The sequence below is a fragment of the Cynocephalus volans genome, chromosome 10, assembly GCF_027409185.1.
Source record: "Cynocephalus volans isolate mCynVol1 chromosome 10, mCynVol1.pri, whole genome shotgun sequence".
Lineage (NCBI taxonomy): Eukaryota > Metazoa > Chordata > Mammalia > Dermoptera > Cynocephalidae > Cynocephalus > Cynocephalus volans.
The window spans coordinates 83702699-83721020 of record NC_084469.1 but is presented as its reverse complement, the minus strand read 5'-3'; the positions used below and the strand labels follow the sequence as shown (position 1 = coordinate 83721020).

General features: G+C 45.0%; 1 protein-coding gene across 4 annotated transcripts in view; it reads right to left on the bottom strand.

The window, feature by feature from the left end:
• The window catches only part of MYLK3 (myosin light chain kinase 3), a 48621-nt gene that overhangs the window by 7752 nt on the left and 22547 nt on the right, over nucleotides 1–18322 (bottom strand). For all 4 annotated transcript variants that reach the window (XM_063110916.1, XM_063110918.1, XM_063110919.1 and 1 more), the window contains 6 exons: nucleotides 16720–17168; nucleotides 15183–15288; nucleotides 14315–14408; nucleotides 13728–13837; nucleotides 12579–12720; nucleotides 6454–6524 (listed from right to left, as the gene is read on the bottom strand). In XM_063110916.1, the coding sequence (XP_062966986.1) occupies nucleotides 6454–6524; nucleotides 12579–12720; nucleotides 13728–13837; nucleotides 14315–14408; nucleotides 15183–15288; nucleotides 16720–17168 (972 nt within the window). The remainder of the gene's footprint in view (nucleotides 1–6453; nucleotides 6525–12578; nucleotides 12721–13727; nucleotides 13838–14314; nucleotides 14409–15182; nucleotides 15289–16719; nucleotides 17169–18322) is intronic.

Genomic DNA, 18322 nt, shown 5'->3' with positions numbered 1-18322 from the left:
CCAGCCGCATTGCCTGGACCTCACGCCCACACTACACATGTGGGGAATAATCAACCCCTGCACCCCAAACTTCAGGCTTTTCTGTGGAATCAGAAAACCACAGTCCTCCTCCTCTAGACAGTTACAATCTGAAAAGGAGAGAAGCTCAATATGTTTTATTCTGCCTGCAGCCACATGAATGAGCACAAACAAATAGGGCAGAAGTTGCCAGTGGTGGGGACTGCTCTGCTGGTGTCACAGTGCAGTTGGAAGGAGGACAGTGAGAATTAGAAAAAGAGAGAAAGATGTTCATCATTACTAATCATTAGGGAAGTGCAAATCAAAACCACAATGGGATACCACTTCACAACCATCAGGATAGGGTGGCCACTAAAACGAAAAACAAAACAAGCACTCCAAAAGCCAAAAAAAAAAAAGAACAGAAAATACTAAGTGTTCGTGAAGATATGGGGAAACTGGAAAACTCATGCCATGTTGGTGGGAAAATGGGGCAGCCACTGTGGAAAATAGTACAGTGCTTACTGAAAAAATTAAAAATAGGATTACCATATGACCAGCAATGCTCATATATCCAAAAGAATTGAAAGCAAGGTCTTCAAGAGATATTTGTACATTTGAGGTTATAGCGGCATTATTTGTAATAACCAAAAGGAGGAAGTAACTCATGTCCATTGACAAATGAATGGATAAACAAATGTGTCATATACATACAATGAAATATTATCCAGCTTTAAAAAGGAAGGAGATTCTGACACATGCCACACATGGATGAACCTCAAGGACATTATATTAAGTGAAATAAACCAGTCACAAAGAAGTACCATATGATTCGATTCCGCTGATAGAAGTTACCTAGGGTCGTCAAATTTATAGAAACAGAAAGTAGAAAGGTGGCTTCCAGGAGCTGGGGGCGGGGGGAAACAGGGAGTTATCATTTAATAGGTATAGAGTTTGAGTTTTGCAAGATGAAAAAGTTCTGGATATTGGTTGCACAAGAATATACTTAACACTACTGAACTGTATACTTAAAGATCAAAGATCAAGATGTTAAATTTTTAAAATTCGTTCATTTATTTATTTTAAATGACAAATAAAAATTGTATATATTTGTGGAGTGCAACTTGATGTTTTGATGTATGTATACACTGGAATGGCCAAGTCAAGCTAATTAACATATACATTACCTCGCACACTTATTTTTTTGTGGTGACAATACTTAAATCTATTCTCTTAGCAATTTTTAAGTATACAATACATTGTTATTAACTATAGTCACCATGTTGTACAGTGGCTCTCTTGGACTTATTCCTCCTGTCTAATAAATTTTGTATCCTTTGGCCAACATCTCCCCAAGGCCACCTGCCCCACCCCTGGTAACTACCATTCCACCTTCTGCTTCTATGAGTTCACCATTTTTCGATTCTACGTATAAGTGAGGTCATGCAGTGTTTCTCTTTCTGTGCCTGGCTTATCTCACTTAGCATGATGTCTTCCAAGTTCATCCATGCTGTCGCAAATGGCAGGACTTCCTTCTTTTCTAAGGCTGAATGGTATTCGATTGCATATGTGTACCACATTCTCTTCATCCATTCATCCATTGATGAACACTAGCTGGTAAATTTTGTTATGTGATTTTACCACATTCTAAAAAGAAGGAATTAGAACAAGTTCTGGATGTGAAGTTTAAGCAAGGCTAGAAAGGGAGTTGACAGCTGAGTGGGAAAGGGGGAGGTAAACGGTGTTTTTTAGAATCACTCTTGAAGAAGAACATCTCTAGCTAAATTTAATGGGCACTTCCTCTTTGCCAGGCACTACGCTAAAAATTCTACATGCATGTACTATCTCTTTGCATCCTCTCAATAGCCCTGTGAAATAGGGTAAGATTATTGCCCCCATCTTACAGATGAGGCAATTGAGAAAAAAATAATAAAATGAATATTCTGCCAATGTGCCCTGCTTCCTTTAAACCAGTTTTCAAAGAGCAGTCTCATCTTTTCCAAATTGGCTGAGAGCCAGGCCTGGAGCCAGCACAGCGCACACCCATCCAGTGAAAGAGTAACACAGTGGCCGGGGGAGCCCGGGAGCTGGAAGAGGGCACAAGCCTCCTCTGACAGCCTGCTCCTCCCCTGCACTGGCAACAGACCCAAGGCTCAGGAGCCAAACTGGCCCGTGGCTCACTCAAGAGAGTGCGGTGCTGATAACACCAAGGCCCTGGGTTCGGATTCCATATACGGATGGCCGGTTCGCTCACTGGCTGAGCGTGGTGCTGACAACACCAAGTCAAGGGTTAAGATCCCCTTACCGGTCATCTTTAAAAAAAAAAAAAAAAAAAAAAGGAGCCAAACTGAAAGGAACATCTTTCCTTTAAGGAGAGAAGGCCCATTCTCTCCACCCCTGGAAGCTGCTTTCCCAAATTGCATCATTGTTCCCAAGGCCTCATCGTACCCTATACCCACATCCTGTGTCATGTGACTCTGTAGTTCCTTCCCCTAGAGGTGGAATATGTTGCCCCACCAGTGATGGTAGGCTTGGCCATATGATGCTTTGGCCAATGGAATGTGGGTGGAAGTGACAGTGGCCAATTCCAAGTGAGGCCATAAGAGCCTGCCCTCTTGCTCCTCTGCCATCACTACGAAAAGAGAACGAGAGACACGTGGAGCAGACCTGTCCTCACTGACCTGCATCTTGGATTCAAGCTCTGCTGAGCACAGCCTAGATCAGTGAGTCCCACCAGGGGTGTGTGGGTAAATGTTAAACAATCAGCTATCTGATTTTTTAAAAAGAAAGAAGAAAAGCTGATTTGTAGCATTTGCAATTTCAGTGGTATAAATACCAATTTCACCATAGCCAGTTTCAAGGTACCATCATGATGTCACCGAATGAAGACTTAGAAAGAGCCGCACAGTAGGTGTGCTAGAGTATTTCTACCATATGGATACAATAGGCATAAATAACCTCATTAGCATAGATATTAGTAAAACATAGTAAAATAATTAGGAAGGGATGAGTTTAGTATTTAGTATCTTTGTTTTTAATATAACTTCTTTAATTGTAAGTTTATACTATTTAATTTTTAATAATGGCTGGGTTTAAAAACTGGACTACAAAATTCCTTATCATGAGCTAGTACAAGTACTAATTGAGTCGGGTCCAGCATACCACTCCTCCAGCTAACTCACAAATGCGTGAATGAGAATAAATTATTGTTGTTTTAAGCCACTGGGTTTTGGGATGGTTTGTTATACAGTGGTATTCTGGCAAAAGCTGATACATTCACCCCAAAGTTGTGTCAAAAAATCCACCAAGACCTTCTCTCCAGATTCCTAGCACAAGGCCCTCTGTGACCAGAGGGTCACATAGGGTGTCACAGACTCATAGGGTTTAAGGTAGGCCCCCCCTTGCCTTGCCAAAGAAGCTGATGAAATGGATCCTGTGTGCTCTAGTTCCAATCTGAGCACTGAGATGGGAATCAGGAGACTGCCAACGTGCTCGGGACCCAGCTTAGACAAGGTGCTTCCCACCCTGCCCCAGCCTCGACATACCGCTGCTTTGATCCACCAATATTCTCCCTGCTCAGCCTGGGGTAATGCTGGTCCCTCCTGCTAGATGTCACGATCTCCAAAGATTTATATGTGTCCCTACTTTACCAGGTACCATGCCCCCACTGAAAATCCCAGCACCTTCCAACAGCCCCACCCAGAAATACAACTTTATTTTCTATAGTTTGTATGGGGCAGGGGAATTGGTATTTCCACCTTATTTATAAATATTAAATCATTCTGGAATATAGAATATGTTTTCTTAACCTGAACATTCCCTCCACAGATCTTTCCTCTTAGAAGGACACACTTTCTAGGAAGCAGGCCAGTTTGGCAAAAAACCAATTTGGCATATTTTGCTAAATGATCTGTTTGCCCAATGATTGAGAATGTTTTTGATGTTTTCTGTCCATCACACAGCCACAACCTGTGACTGTCAGACCAGCCTCATGGAGTGCAGTTTCCTGAGTACCGCGTGTTTCAGATGCCTGCGTGTCACCAATGCCCAGCAGTTTTATGTGGGTGGCTTTCTCCTAAATGTGGTTCTCTGTGTTTATTTTCTTGAACTTGCCTTCTGCCTCTGATTCCATAAGCAAAATTATTGTCATCAATGCCCTTGACCAGGTTAAGGGATTTGTCTGGCAGTTTTGGATGGATTGGCCACTCAGCAGGTAGGCTTCCGGCTAGCTATTTTTTGGTAAACTGCAGCCCTTTCACTTACAGCCCTTTCATCTCCCCACCAGGTAAGACTCAATGGCCTATATAGGATAAATTTTCAACTTGTAAGCATAACACTCAGGACTCCCTGTAACTGCCCTCATCCTTCTAGGGCATCTTTCCCTAGACTGGCCTGCTCATGCATGGTGTATATCCTATTCTCAGCCCCGTAACTCACACCCCCTGCCCAGGCTCCCTCCAGGCACTGTTGTGCCAGAGCCTGTCTCATGGGTGCACAAGAGTCCTCATGTGCATCTGCTCCCAACTCTGTGTTCAGTGATGTCATGGTGGTAGCTTGAAATTAGCAAAAATTGGCAAAGATTGCAAATCAACCCCATCCTCTCTCACTCCCTGCCTCCCCCAAGCTGCTGGGTGAACATTTGCTAGCATACCATTGCCTGCAGATAACAAATCCTATCCATTCGTCCCTTCTAGCTGCTCAGAGAAGCCTTCCTCACTCCAGAAGCTTCTGGTGGTTGTTTCTTGCTCTGAATCCACAGTGTGTCACTGTAAATACTCATTTGGGAATTGGTCATCTGGCATTTGAGAGTGTACTTCATACACTAGTGTGAGCATTCTCAGTGAAGACAGTATTGCCCCATGGGGGCGAAACTTGATTCTTGAGGGGCAAAAAAATCTTTACTACAGTGGTTTGTGACTCTCCAAAGGGCCACAGCACATAAACAGATATACTGTACATTTGTGGGATTAAATTTCATGAAGTGGGGGGACCAAGTGATTAGGGGTAAAAAAGTCTAAAAAGGCTCACTGGGGGGCAGGCGGCAAAAATGAAAAAGAGGTTGAGGAACACTGCTCCAGTGCATCAGACGTGCAAGCTTGCAGGAGGCAGCCCAATTTTACAAGATGTTATCTGGGAAAATGTTAAGCAAACTATATTATGGATTGAATGTGATTTTTTTGAATGTTTGGGTTATATCATGAAATACAGCACTCTGTGTAACAGAGGTCCTGAAGGTACAGGGGGACGATGTGAACCTCCTGCCGTTACACTAACAGCACGTGGGGCAGTGAGAATGCGCCTCTCACCCCTGCACATAGGTAACATTTACACTTCAACCAGAGGAGGAGTGACCTAGGAGGTCCACCACTGTGGTTTCACATGCCACCTGGGAGGCGGGTGCTGGAAACCAGAGGCTCTGCCTCCGTGGGGACAAGGCTCTGCTATCTTCCACTTGCGGATGGAGTGGAGGACACCATAAGGCCCACAGAGTAACACAAACAACTTCTCTGTGGGAAACAGCCATCGGAGTCACAAAAAAAAATTTCAGGAAGAGTTGAAAATTCAGCTGTGGTGTGAAGATGTACCCAGAAATTGATTCCCATAGAAATGTCATTCTTGGAGGAAACAATTCTGGAAGAAACCTGGAGGAAGGGCACACAACTATTGCCATATTTTTAGCATGTAGCTGCCTGAAGGCTTGGGGGGCCACCCTCCCAAATGCCAAGGGTCTGCTACTAGAACTAAGACCCCACCCAACTGGGCGTGCATGCCGTGGCAAGCACCCTGCAGAGGCACAGTATTATCATACTTTCGGCTGGACAGTATTGCACAGTAAAACTATCTATACTTCCCTAGGCTTTAAGCATTTTAAGGAACTTTAAGATATTTTTGTAATTATATATAATGTTCACTTTATGCACTGAAACTTGAGAACTTAACCAGCCTCATGGGATGGGGTCACATTTTCCGTGCATTATCTCATTTAATATTCAGAGTTGCCACCATGTCAGCAGGTAATGTCATTATATCACCATTTTGTGCTTTTGTATTTAACCTAGTCATTTTCTGGATAGCAGGGAAGGTGAGGGGTGCCTCACACAGCCCAGCACATTCTGGCCCCGGGAGGCCTGGGGAATCAATAGAATGGAGCTGCCCAGCACCCCATTCAGCAGTCCCCTTTGAACACCACTCCTCTTTCTGCTCAGATAGGTGGTCTGAAGTACAGTTAATTCCCCAGCCTTGTAGGGAGAAGCAGAGCTCACAGCACAAAGCCACCCCCTGCAGTAATAACAAGGCCTATTTGCAAGTCGAAGGGCACCATCCTCTGAGTGTGAGAGCTTTTCCGAGTCAGTCCGCAAACTCGAGAATTGGCTGAGCCAGGAGTGACCATGCCCCAGAGAACCACAAAGAGTCCCCAGGGACTTTTGTCAAAATATCAAAATAAAACCCCCTTACCTTCTGGCCAGCCCGAAGTCAATGATCTTAATTTGGTGTCCTGTGTGATTGACACACAGTATATTCTCTGGCTGGGAAAGAAAGAGAAGTTCACTTAGCCCAATTAACAGTGAAAAGGAGGACTGCAGCTCCCGCACATGTTGGTCTATAGACTTCAGTTTCCCAGCCTCCAAGGGAAATAAATGGCTTGAGGCAGCCCTGCAGATGTTAGATGGATAATGAAAATAAATGAAGTCGGCTGGGGAGACAACGAGGATTGGTGTGGACTGTGGGGAACTGGAGGACTCCTGGCCTGTGTCAAAGGGCAGCCACTGCTCAGCTCCAGCTGCTGGTCACCATGCAGGAGTGCGGGCACAATTTCTCAGTCTTAAGAGAAACCAAAAATCCAGGTTTTTATGTGAAATTCCATGCTTGTAAATGTTAACAACTAAATTAATTTGTGTGTGTGTGTGTGTATGTGTGTGTGTGTGCGCACGTGCGCGTGTGTGTGGGGCCATCCAGAACAGGGATCTGAACCTTGACCTTAACTAAATTAAACTTAAACATACATTCCTCACATGTGCGAGCCCAACACCTCTGTGATGCAGACTTGGCCCTCAAGCTGCTAGTTTGAGACTACTCGTTTGGGGCAATGATTCCCAACCCTGGCCACACATTAGAGTCATCAAGGGAGCTTTTAAAATTCCCAATACCCAGGCTCCAACCCTGACCAATTCCATCAGAATCTCAGGGGCGAGACCAAAGTATTACTGGTCTGGTCAAGGACAGCAGAGCTGCTAAATGTCACCTGCCGTTTTGTGGCAAACACTGTGACCCATGGAATGGAAATGGGAGCCTTGACACACTTCTCTTCTTCAGTCATTCAGATCAGCTATGAAGCCAAGAGAGAGCCTAGAACGGTGCTTGCTGCTTGTGCATGAAAAATTGGGGGTGTAAGTGAAGATTGGGCTAATGGAAGAAAGGACCTGGAGACCTAGGGTCTAGTGCCTGAAGTCCAGGGCCCCTTGCCTGGTTCTGTAGCCCTAGATGAGTCCCTTCCCATTGCTGAAACCTTAGTATCTCTCCATCTGTCAAATGGGAATAATAACCTCTTCCTGCCTGTCTCCACGGGAGGGTGTGAGGACCAAATGACATAATGTGCATGAAACACTTTACAGCTTCCAAAGCAAATGTCAGGTACTATTTCTCCCAACAAAAGGCTTAATTATTTATGTCACAGTAAGGCTGTGCAGTTCCTCAGATAGGTACAGGAGAATGGTTTTTAACAGTCTCTATGTCTTCTTTGAAAGGTCTAGAACACACTGTCTGATAGAAATATATGGTTAGCTACATATACAATTTAAAATTTTCTAGTAGCCACATTAAAAAGGTAAAAAGAAATAAGTGAGCCTAATTTTTATAACATCACTGAAATATAAATAATGAATATAAATAATATAGATAGTAATGATTATATCATTAAATTTACCATCGTACATTGCACAATTCACTGATTTTTAGTATATTCACAGAGTTGTGCAATGATCACCACGATCTCATTTTAGAGCATTTTTATCACCTCAAAGAAAAAAAAAACATACCCATTACTAATTACTGTGCATTCTCCCCTCACCTCCAACTCCTAGAAATCACTAATGTGTTTCCTATCTCTGCGGATTTGTATATTCCAGACATTTCATATAAATGGAATCACAAAATATATGGCCCTTTGTGTCTGGATTCTTTCATTCAGCATTATATGCTGTAGCATGTGTCAGTGTTTCATTCCTTTTCATGGCTAAATATTATTCCATTATATGGATATACCATGTTTGGTTTATTCATTTATCAGTCAGTTCAGTTGTTTCCTCTTTTTGGCTATTATGAACAATGAATAACTAAGAACACTCATGTACAAGTTTTTGTGTCAATGGATGTTTCAATTCTCTTAGGTATAGACCTAGGAGTAAAATTGCTGGGTCATATGGTAGCTCTACGTTTTTGCATTTTCAGGAACTGACAAATTATTTTTTTAAATAGATGCACAATTTTACCATCCCACTAGCAATGTATGAGGGTTCCAAGTTTTCCACATCCTAGCCAACACTACTTATTGGCTGTCATTTTTGTTTTTTATTTTAGTCAGTCTTGTGGGTATGAATTAGCATCTCATTGTGATTTGGATTCACATTTCCCTAATGACTAATGATATGAGAATCTTTTCAAGTACTTATTGGAAATTGTATATCTTTGTTGGATAAACGTCTATTCAGATCTTTTTATTTGGGTTATTAGTCTTTCTATTGTTGAGTTATAAGAGTTATTTATAGATTCTAGATACTAGTCTATTATCAGATATATGCTTTGGAAATGTTTTCTCCCATTCTTTGTGCTGTCATTTCACTTTTTTGATGGTATCCTTCTTAGAAGCAAGAAGGTTTTTTACTTTGATGAAATCTAATATATCTATTTTTCTTTCTTTTTTTTTTTTTTTTGTCCACTAGCCAGTATAAGAACCCGAACCCCTGACCTTGGTATTCCTATGCTTTCTTCTTAGAATTTTATAATTTTAGCTCATACGTTTAGGTCTATGATCCACTCTGTGTTAATTTTTGTATATGGTGTGTGGTAAGTGTCCAACTTCATTCTTTTACATGTGGATAGATAGCATGGTGTCCCAGCACCATTTGTTGAAAAGACTATTTTCCCCCATTGAATTGTCATAGCACCATTGTCAAAAAACAATTGACCATAAATGTAAGATTTATTTCTGGACACTCAATTGCATTCCATTGATCTATATATCTACCCTTACACCAGTAATACACTGTTTCGATTTCTGTAGCTTCATAGAAAGTTTTGAAATTGGGAAATGTGACTCCTCCAACTTTGCTCTTTTTCAAGATGATGTTTACTATTCTAGGTCTCTTAAATTCCCATCTGAATTTTAGGATGGGCTCATTTATATCTGAAAAGAAGCCAGCTGTGAGTTTGACAAGGGTCATGTAAATCTGTAGAGCAATTTGGAAAGTACTGTCAACAATACTAAGTCCTCTAATCCATGACCACGGGATGCATTTCCATTTTATTTAGGTCTTCTTTAAATTCTTTCAACATTGTTTTGCAGTTTTCAGAGTATGCATCTTGCTCTTATTTTGTTAAATTTATTAAGTGTTTTATTCTTTTGATACTATTGCAAATAGAATTGTTTTCTTTATTTCATTTATAGATTGTTATTGCTAGTGTATAGAAATAAAATTGATTTTTGTGTATTTGTCTTATATACTGTAACCTTGCTGAATTTGTTTATTAATTCTAATAGTTTCCCCTCCTTAGGATTTTGTGTACACAAAATTATATTATCTGTGAAAAGTTTTACTTCTTCCTTTACAATCTGGATGGTTTTATTTTGTTTCTTACTTAATTGCCCTAATTAGAATCTTCAGTAAAATGTTTAATAGACTTGGCCAGAGCAGACATCTTTGTCTTGTTCTCGATCTTTAGGAGAAAGCATTCAGTCTTCCATCATTAAGTATAATGTTAGCTGTGGGTTTTTCATAGATAGCCTTTTTCAGGTTGAAGAAGTTCTCTTCTATTCCTAGTTTGTTTATTGTTTTCATCATGAAAAAATGTTGGATTTTGTCAACTGTTTTTTCTGCATCTATTGAAATAATCATATGATTTTGTCCTTTATTCTATTAATATGGCATATTATGTTAATTGATTTTCATATGTTAAATAAATCTTATATTCTTGGAATATATCCCACATCGTAATGTGTATCATTCTTTTTATGAGTTTTATTCTGCTTGCTAATATTTTATTGAAAAAATTTTGCACCTACATTCATAAGGGATATTGGTCTGTAGCTTTCTTTTCTTGTGATGTGTTTGGTTTTAGTATCAGGATAAGACTGGTCTCATAAAATGAGGAGCAAAGTGTTCCCTCCTCTTCTATTTCTTGGAAGAGCTTGTGGAGGACTGGTGTTGACTCTTCTTTAAACATTTAGTAGATTCCATCAGTGAAGCCCTGTGGGCCTGGGGTTTTCTTTGTGGGTAGTTTTTGATTCCTAATTCAACCACTTCACTTGCTATAGATCTATTCAGATTTTCTATTTCTTTTCGCGTCAGTTTCAGTAGTTTGTGTCTTCCTAGGAATTTGTCTATTTCATCTGGGTCATCTAACTTGTTGGCATACAACTTTTTAAATAGTATTTCCTTATAATCCTCTTTTACTTCTGTAAGGCCGGTAAAGATGTTCTCTCTCTTATTCCTTATTTTAGTCACTTGTGTCTTCTCTCTTTTTCTCTTGGTCAGTATAGCTAAAGATTTGCCAATTTATTGATTTTTTCAAAGAACCAACTTTTGGTTTTGCTGATTTTCTCTATTGTTTTTCTTTTTATCTCATTTATTTATGCTCTAATTTTTATTATGTCTTCATTTTGCTTTCTTTGAGCTTAACTTGCTCCTCTTTTTATAGTTTCCTGAGGTAGAAGGTTAGATTATTGATTTGAGATCTTCTTTTTTTAATATAGGTATTTATAGCATAAAATTTCTTCCTGGTTTAGATGCATCCCATAAGTTTTGGTATGTTGTGTTTTCATTTTCATTCATCTCAAAATATTTTATAAAACTTAGTAATATTTTATTTAACCCAATATATCCAAAATATTATCATTTCAATAGGTTACCAATATAAAAATATTGATAAGTTTTTTTATTCTTTTTTCATATTAAATATTTGAAATCCAATGTGTACTTTACACTTACAGTACATCTCAATTCAGACCCTAAGTTTTCATCAGAAATTTTTTATCTGTATAGAGTTCATGAAATTTATGGCTGAAAAGTAATTTAAGTTCATTAAAATTAATAAAACTTAAAATTCAGTTCCTTAGTCACAATAGCCACATTTCAGGTGCTTAATAGCCACATAGGGCTAGTGGCTACTATGTTGGACAGTGCGGCTCTGGAACTCCCTATTTTAATCCACATAACACCCCTAGAAGATAGGTAGTATTATTCCCCCATTCTGCAATTGATGAGCTCAAGTAACTTACTCAAGGTTTTACAACCAGGAAGGGGCTGAACCAGCACAAGCCCTGCTCTTGAGGAGATGGGTGTCAGCATTGATGGCCTCTCTGCTGCAGAGTCACAGGAGTTGCCCCAAAGGCTGGTCCTTGACCCAGAACCACAGAGCAGATTCCTAAGCCTTCCCTAACTGCCTGTCCCACAAAGCAGCTGGTCCAGAAGCCTTGGAATTACCTCTAGTGAGCAGAAGAAGCCTGAGGCCAATCACCCACCATCTCCACCATTTCTCTAAGTACCCCAACCTTATAGTCTGATGTCAATCAGGAAAGATAGTCAGAAGGGGCAATGTGCACCCCAACAGGTACAGACTACCCACTTCTCATCTTCTTTAGGGAGCCGCTGAAATTCATCCCCATCCTGAAATGGCTTGAAATGAAACACCCTCCTGTTGGCCCAGTGGAATGGAAAATCACAGAAAGAGCCACCATGTATCAAGTGCTTTCTATCAGCCAGGCACTGTGCCCAGGGATTTATGTACATGACACTCCTAGGACACCCCTAGGAGACAAAAGAGAGTGTAAAACATTTGTTCAATGAAGTATCACATGTCTCTTAAGAGAATAAGGAACGATGTCCACAATGTATCATTAACTAAAAAAAGCAAGCTCAAAAATAACATGCACCCTGTGATCCCCTTTGTGTGTGTCTGTGTATCATGCCAGACTGCTCATAGAGAAGACCTCTCAGCATCGAAACTGGGTAGGGAGAACTTTCACTGTGTACTTTATACACTACTATATTGTCTATATTTGTTCCAACACACGTAAGTTCCTTTTCGAACTTTTCAAAAAACTAACCTTAAAGATATTTTTAGAGAGAAAAAGGGCAATTGTATCATTTAATCTTCAAATGACACTTAAAGAGGTACAGTTATCCATATTATAGATGGAAGAACTGAGGCTCAGAAGTGCTGCAGGACTGGCCTGCCCTAGACTCCAGCACTAGGAAATGGCAGAGGGCCAGGAGTGGAAGCCGAGATTGTTGACAGAGCTCTCAATGATGACAGCGTACCAGGGGCTCAGGAATGGGAGGCCACGAGCCCAGGGCGGAACCTACCTTGAGGTCCAGGTGCAGGATGTAGTGCTGGTGGAGGTAATGCACGCCCTCACAGATCTGCTTGGTGAACAAGACCACATCCAGTTCAGTCAGGTGGTACTTCTCATCCGTGATCCGGTCAAAGAGTTCACCCCCATCCACACTGCCGGAGCCAAGAGAGAGGCAGGCACCAGACTGAGCAAGAGTCTCAGAGGACTTGTCCACTGTTACCGCCAGAGCCAAAAGAAGCCAGCCCAGATAGCCCAGTGTCATGCCCCATGGGTCACAGGGCCACCCCCACTGCCATCTGGGGTTTCATCAGGACCTTTGCTCTGGCCAATTCCCAGGAAAGAGTATGGATGGTAAAAAGGAAGCAATGGCCAAAGGGAAGATGGGATGGTCTTCTATGTTGATACTCCAGGCTCACACTGGATAATTTAGACCAGGGCTGCAAACTCATTTGCCTAAGGGGCCAGCTAGTACCTACATGGCAAGAAGCCCAAGTGGGCAACTTAGACCATATGTGAGACCCTACGTGAGAGCAAAGGTCATGATAAAACCCCAGAAGACACACAGGCCTTAGTCTATCTTTTGTTTTTCCATTTTTGATAGAGACACAACATGACAAATGTTTTACTCTCCTCAGCCCTGACAGCAACACCAGCACAAATATAAATGGCCTCTGAGCCCTTAGCCTCAGTGCCAGGGGCCAGTTGGGAGTGGCCGTGTTTGCAGCACATGGGAGACCAGTTGCCCTGTCTACGATGGGCAGACACCACGAGCTCCAGCACACCACGTCCACCTGGAAATGCAGGCCCAGCATTCTTAGATCTTTTCACATTCTCAAGGAAAGCTTATTGTGAAATTTCCCAGTGTCCAAGTGTCAACAACTAATGCAAAATTACTAAAAATTGTGTAGGCCAAACCGACATACATCTGCAGGTCAAATCAGGTTCAATGGCCATTGGTTTGTGACAAAATGGCTTTGTCCTCCATGCTCCATATTGGAGGTCAAGAAGCCAAGCCAGAGAAGCAGGGATGACACGGCCCCAGATGTCCCATGACGGGAAAGGAGAGAAACGGCTTTGCGTAGAATGAAGGCTCTAAGCGCCAGCCCCGAGGACTGGCCTGCCTGAGGACAAGCCACTGCCCCACGTCCCAGACACTCACAACTCCATGACGAGGGTAAAGCTGTTTTTGCTCTCGAAGGCGTCATAGAGCTGGATCAGGTTCACGTGGCCGAGCTGGTTCATGATGTTGATCTCGTTCCTCACATCCTCCTTGCAGCACCAGAGGAGAGAGGGGTTTCCACGCAAATGGGTGAGGAAGAGGAGTTGTGCCTCCCGAGACAGACAGACAGACAGACAGACATCTCATCCTTCAATTTCCTGCTCTCACACCAGGTCTCCTTGACTCCCCACCCAAACTACATTCTCACAACAGAAAGGATCCTGGTCTGACCCACCCATTTCACAGATAGGACAACTGAGGCCCAAGAGGAAAAGGGCCTGTTGCCCAGGCATCTTGGCAGAGCTGTGCCTGGACACCTGTGTGTGGACCGGCAGGTCTGGCCTGAGGGATGTAAAGATGACTTGCTGATGGAGTGTGGGGGATCATGGAAAAGAGGCGGGAAGGCAGCAGGTTTCCTGCGCAGTGTGGAGGCGCCTGGGACAACTGGACCTAGGAGACCCTGGAGGAAATGAAGGAGCCCTGAGCGTGGCTAGAGGGACCCAGCTGGCCCAGGGCAGATGCCTCACCCGGTCCTTGGTGCTCTTCACTTTGATGATCTTGGCCGCCAGGGGGAGGCCCGTGGACTTCTCGGTGCACCTGTGGACCTGGCCAAACCGGCCCCTGCAGAGACCCGTTGACACAGGAGGCTGAGAGCCCAGGAGCCTGGCCCCACAGATAGTACCCTGGGCTTCCTGGTCCTGCTCCCTCCTCCTCACACATCCCATGGGGACTCTCCCACACCCCAGAGCATACCCTGGTCATAACCCCACACCATGTGGGCTATCCTGAAACTTAGAAAACAACTTCTTCACCCCCATATTGTGTGGTCTATCCTACACCCTAAGGGAAAACCTCCTCACCCAACACCGCCTAGGCTGTCCTGCCCCCCAGCAAACATCCCCCTCACCCCACAGCCCATTAGGGGATATTCTCCTCACCTGAAAACACTTGGCTATGCTGCACCACAGGATATGCCCCTCACCCCATACCACGTGGGCTGTCCTGCACTTTAGGGGATATCCACCCCCCACCACCTGGCTATCCTGCTCCACAGGATATCCCCCTCACCCACAGCACACCAGCTGTCCTGTGCCCTAGAGGACATCCTTCCCACACCACCCACGTTGGCTCTCCTGCCACCTCCAAGACATGCTTCCCATATCTGTGCTGTGTGGGCCTCCTGAACTTCACCTCACCCACACCATGTGGGCTATGCTGTACTCTAGGGAGGTTCTCTTTACCCAACTCTCTGTGGGCCATCCATTCACTCCCGAGCTGTTCGGGATATCCCACTCCCAGCCTTGGCCTGACTTCCTGAGAACCATCCAGCAGTGCCCAGCTCAGCTCTCCAGGTGTGTCTACTCCCACCCCTCATCCAGGTAGACGCCCACCTACCCTCCCAAGACTTCATGCTGGCACACTGTGTAACCCGCTGAGATCGAGGTCTCCTTGACATTCACCACCCGGTGATCGAAAGGGGCTGGCGGGGCCGGACTGTCATCTGTTCCAGAGACAACAAGGGACGTGTGAGCCTCCTGCATGCAGCCTGCACCTCTCAGCCGCCCCGTCCCAGACCACTTAACCACACTTGGTTCACCAAGTGACAAGCTCTTTGCCCCTCATACAGCCCTGGTATTTGAAAGCATTTTCTCAAGAATCATCTCATTGGAGCTGCCCATTAGGCAGAGGAGGAAGGCGAATCTCAGAGAGGTGGGGTGACCAGCCCAAGGTCACACAGCGAGCCAGTGACGGATAAGATTCAAACCCAGGTCTCCCACACCAAGGACAGTCCTCTTGGCAAGGTCAAGTAATTATATCCAGTCTGTTCATGAAGTCTAGAAGGGGATTCTAGGTGGACCAAGGCAAGGCGCAGGACACAGAGAGCACACTTGAACAGAGTAATGGAGCAGAGTTTCATAATGACAGTCTTTAAAGGTAAAGGCTGGGCTACGGAAACCAGCAGGGGTGGTGTGAGAGGGAGGCCATCAGAGAAGTAAACACCCCCCCCATCTCTCTTCTTGCCCTCCGTCTCCTTCCAGCTGATCCCAATCAGAAGCCAGAGGATGAGAGCCCATGATAGAGCCCATGGAGGCAGTCCCCAGAGCACAGGATGGAGGGGGGTGGACAATGGATCTGCAGGGGAAGCAGAGGACAGCCAGCACTTGGAAAGGTAAAAAAAAAAATGGCTTAGGATTTTTTTAAATCTCATCCTTCGGAGGTGGTATGAATACCTAAAAAGGTTACATGAAATAGAGTAAAGGAATATGCACCAAACAGGAAGGCATGAGCCAGCTTGTGCATTCTGGGCTGGAAGACAGCGTGGCAGGAAGTCAGCAGCGTGGGCTGGCACCTGTTCCGGGCCTGTCATAGGCGTGTTCTGCTTGTGCTCTGACTACAGGGAGCACTCCTAGTGTTCCATGGACAACTCTCAAACCAAGGAGGGTGTGACCCTAGGGCTGCAGGTCACAAGATCACAAGGATGCCCCCACTACCCCTGGGATGGCAAGCAGGTCAGCAGTCTTGCCATCCTTCCCTATCCCGGGGTAAGAAGCAGCCCACTGGGTGCAAATGGCTGATAGAGGTTATACACACCAGTTACTGTTTTTGTTTTCAACAGGAGCCTTCTCTGTCTCAATCCCAAGTGATACCCATGGTGGAAAGCTCGGGCAGGCAGGTGGCTTTGAGAAATCTACCCAGCTGGGCCACATGAGTCCCCTCCTCCCTGACCACTACAGCCAATCTGACTTCAGCCCTCTGCATCTCTGTGCCTTGGTCTCCAGCCCCGGATGTACCGACAGGCTGTTCCCAAGACTTGCACTCCCCCAGATCTGCATTATCTATGCCTGGAAGCTGCAGGAAGGCCCCCAGGAGCAGAGCCTTCAAACCCACTCACCTCAGGGCTCATGTCAAGCCAGGCAACAGCCTCACTTACCCAGAACCACGCTGCCAGCCTCAGCACCCACGGGTGTCCTCCTTCCTGCTTCAGCTTGCTCCAGGACCCCGGCTGCACAGTCCTTCCCCAGCCCAGGGTTTCCTGCTCCTGGGCCTTGGTCCTGCTGCAGGCCTGGGGCGCCAGCAGTATCACCTCCTTTGTCCCTTCTGGCCATGACGGGCTCGACCCCAGGCCCTTGCTTCGCCTCTGCTCTTGCTCTCCCTTCGCTCTCCCTCTTCTGCCGTGGGGAAAGCTCTCTGGCTCCTTTGGGGGTCTGTTCTCTCGACTCAGTCCCAGGGGGTTGAGAGCAGCTCCTGGTCCCAGGTGGGTCCTGCTCACCTGAATGGGCAGCTGCTGGAGCCTCTGCAGGAGGTGTGGGTCTGAGGCTGCCCCCTCGTGTCACTAGAAGCTCCCCGGGAGTGTCCATCTCTTGCACATGGATGGAGATCCTGGGGCAGGGAGAAATATGACCATGAGGTTTAAAGTGAGGACTCTGGAGTCAAAACAGGCCTGGGTTCAAATGCCTATGCTGCCACTCACAGACATCAGCCTCTTGGCCTCAGTTTTCTCATCTGTAAAATGGAGGACCTTGGGGTTGTTATAATAGTAAGAGTTAACTTGTGGTTGGCAGCAGACTCCAACCCCTGCCTCTCTGGACCCCTGGCCACCTCTTCCCAGACAGGACACTAGGGGAGGAGCCACTTCAGTGACAGATGGTGCCATCAGTTCTCAGGATTCCACTGGAAGAGGGTCCAGGGAAGGCTTGAGACAACCTACAGTAGACAGAGGTAGGAACTGGACACTCTGTGGCCCCTGGAAACCTGCTTCTTCCCCAGGAGGATTATGGCCTGAGGCAAGAGCCCAATGTTCTTCTCACCCTCCTCTGGGCCTCAGTTTCCCTTTCAGTTAAATGAAGAAAAGGAGGAGTCAAGTCAAACATCACACTGGGAACCCCAGGTCAGACATATTTGGTTAAAATCAGGCAATTTTTCATAAAAGACTGGACTTTCTGATTCTCTTGAACAAACAGAAGACCCAACTATGCTGGGCCTGCGTGCCCACGGAGCTGAAGAATGCAGCTCTCCGCTTCCCACGGGCCTGCCGCACCCTGGCAGTGCCACTAGGCTCACCTCATTCATTCTCACTACCCAGACCCTGCGGCATTGGGGCTTGTGACTCCAGCTGGAGGCTGGGAAGGCCCTCTGAGCCCTGACTTTCAGAGGGAAGGACCTGAGCCGGGCAGTCACATCCCCCTGGATTGCAGATCCTTCCTTTCAGAGGTGCCCCCCACTGTGCCCCTCAGTGGGGCTTCTTTTTGCTGGATCACAATCCCACTGTCAAGGAGTCCATGTGTGCTGGTGCAGGGGGAGGGACGGTGAGGAGATGACGCTGCCTGGCATGGACTGAATCTTTGTCAGGGAGCCAGGCAGCGTCAGTTCTGATTTTAGCTCTGCCCCCAGGTTGCTGAACAACTTTGAACAAGTCCAGCCTGTCAAACAGGGATGGTAATACCTTACAGATGTGCTGAGAGAGTCAACTAAGACAGGAAAACACAAATGCAGGTTCAAACAGTGAGGCCTAAAATAGTGCAATGACTATGGAA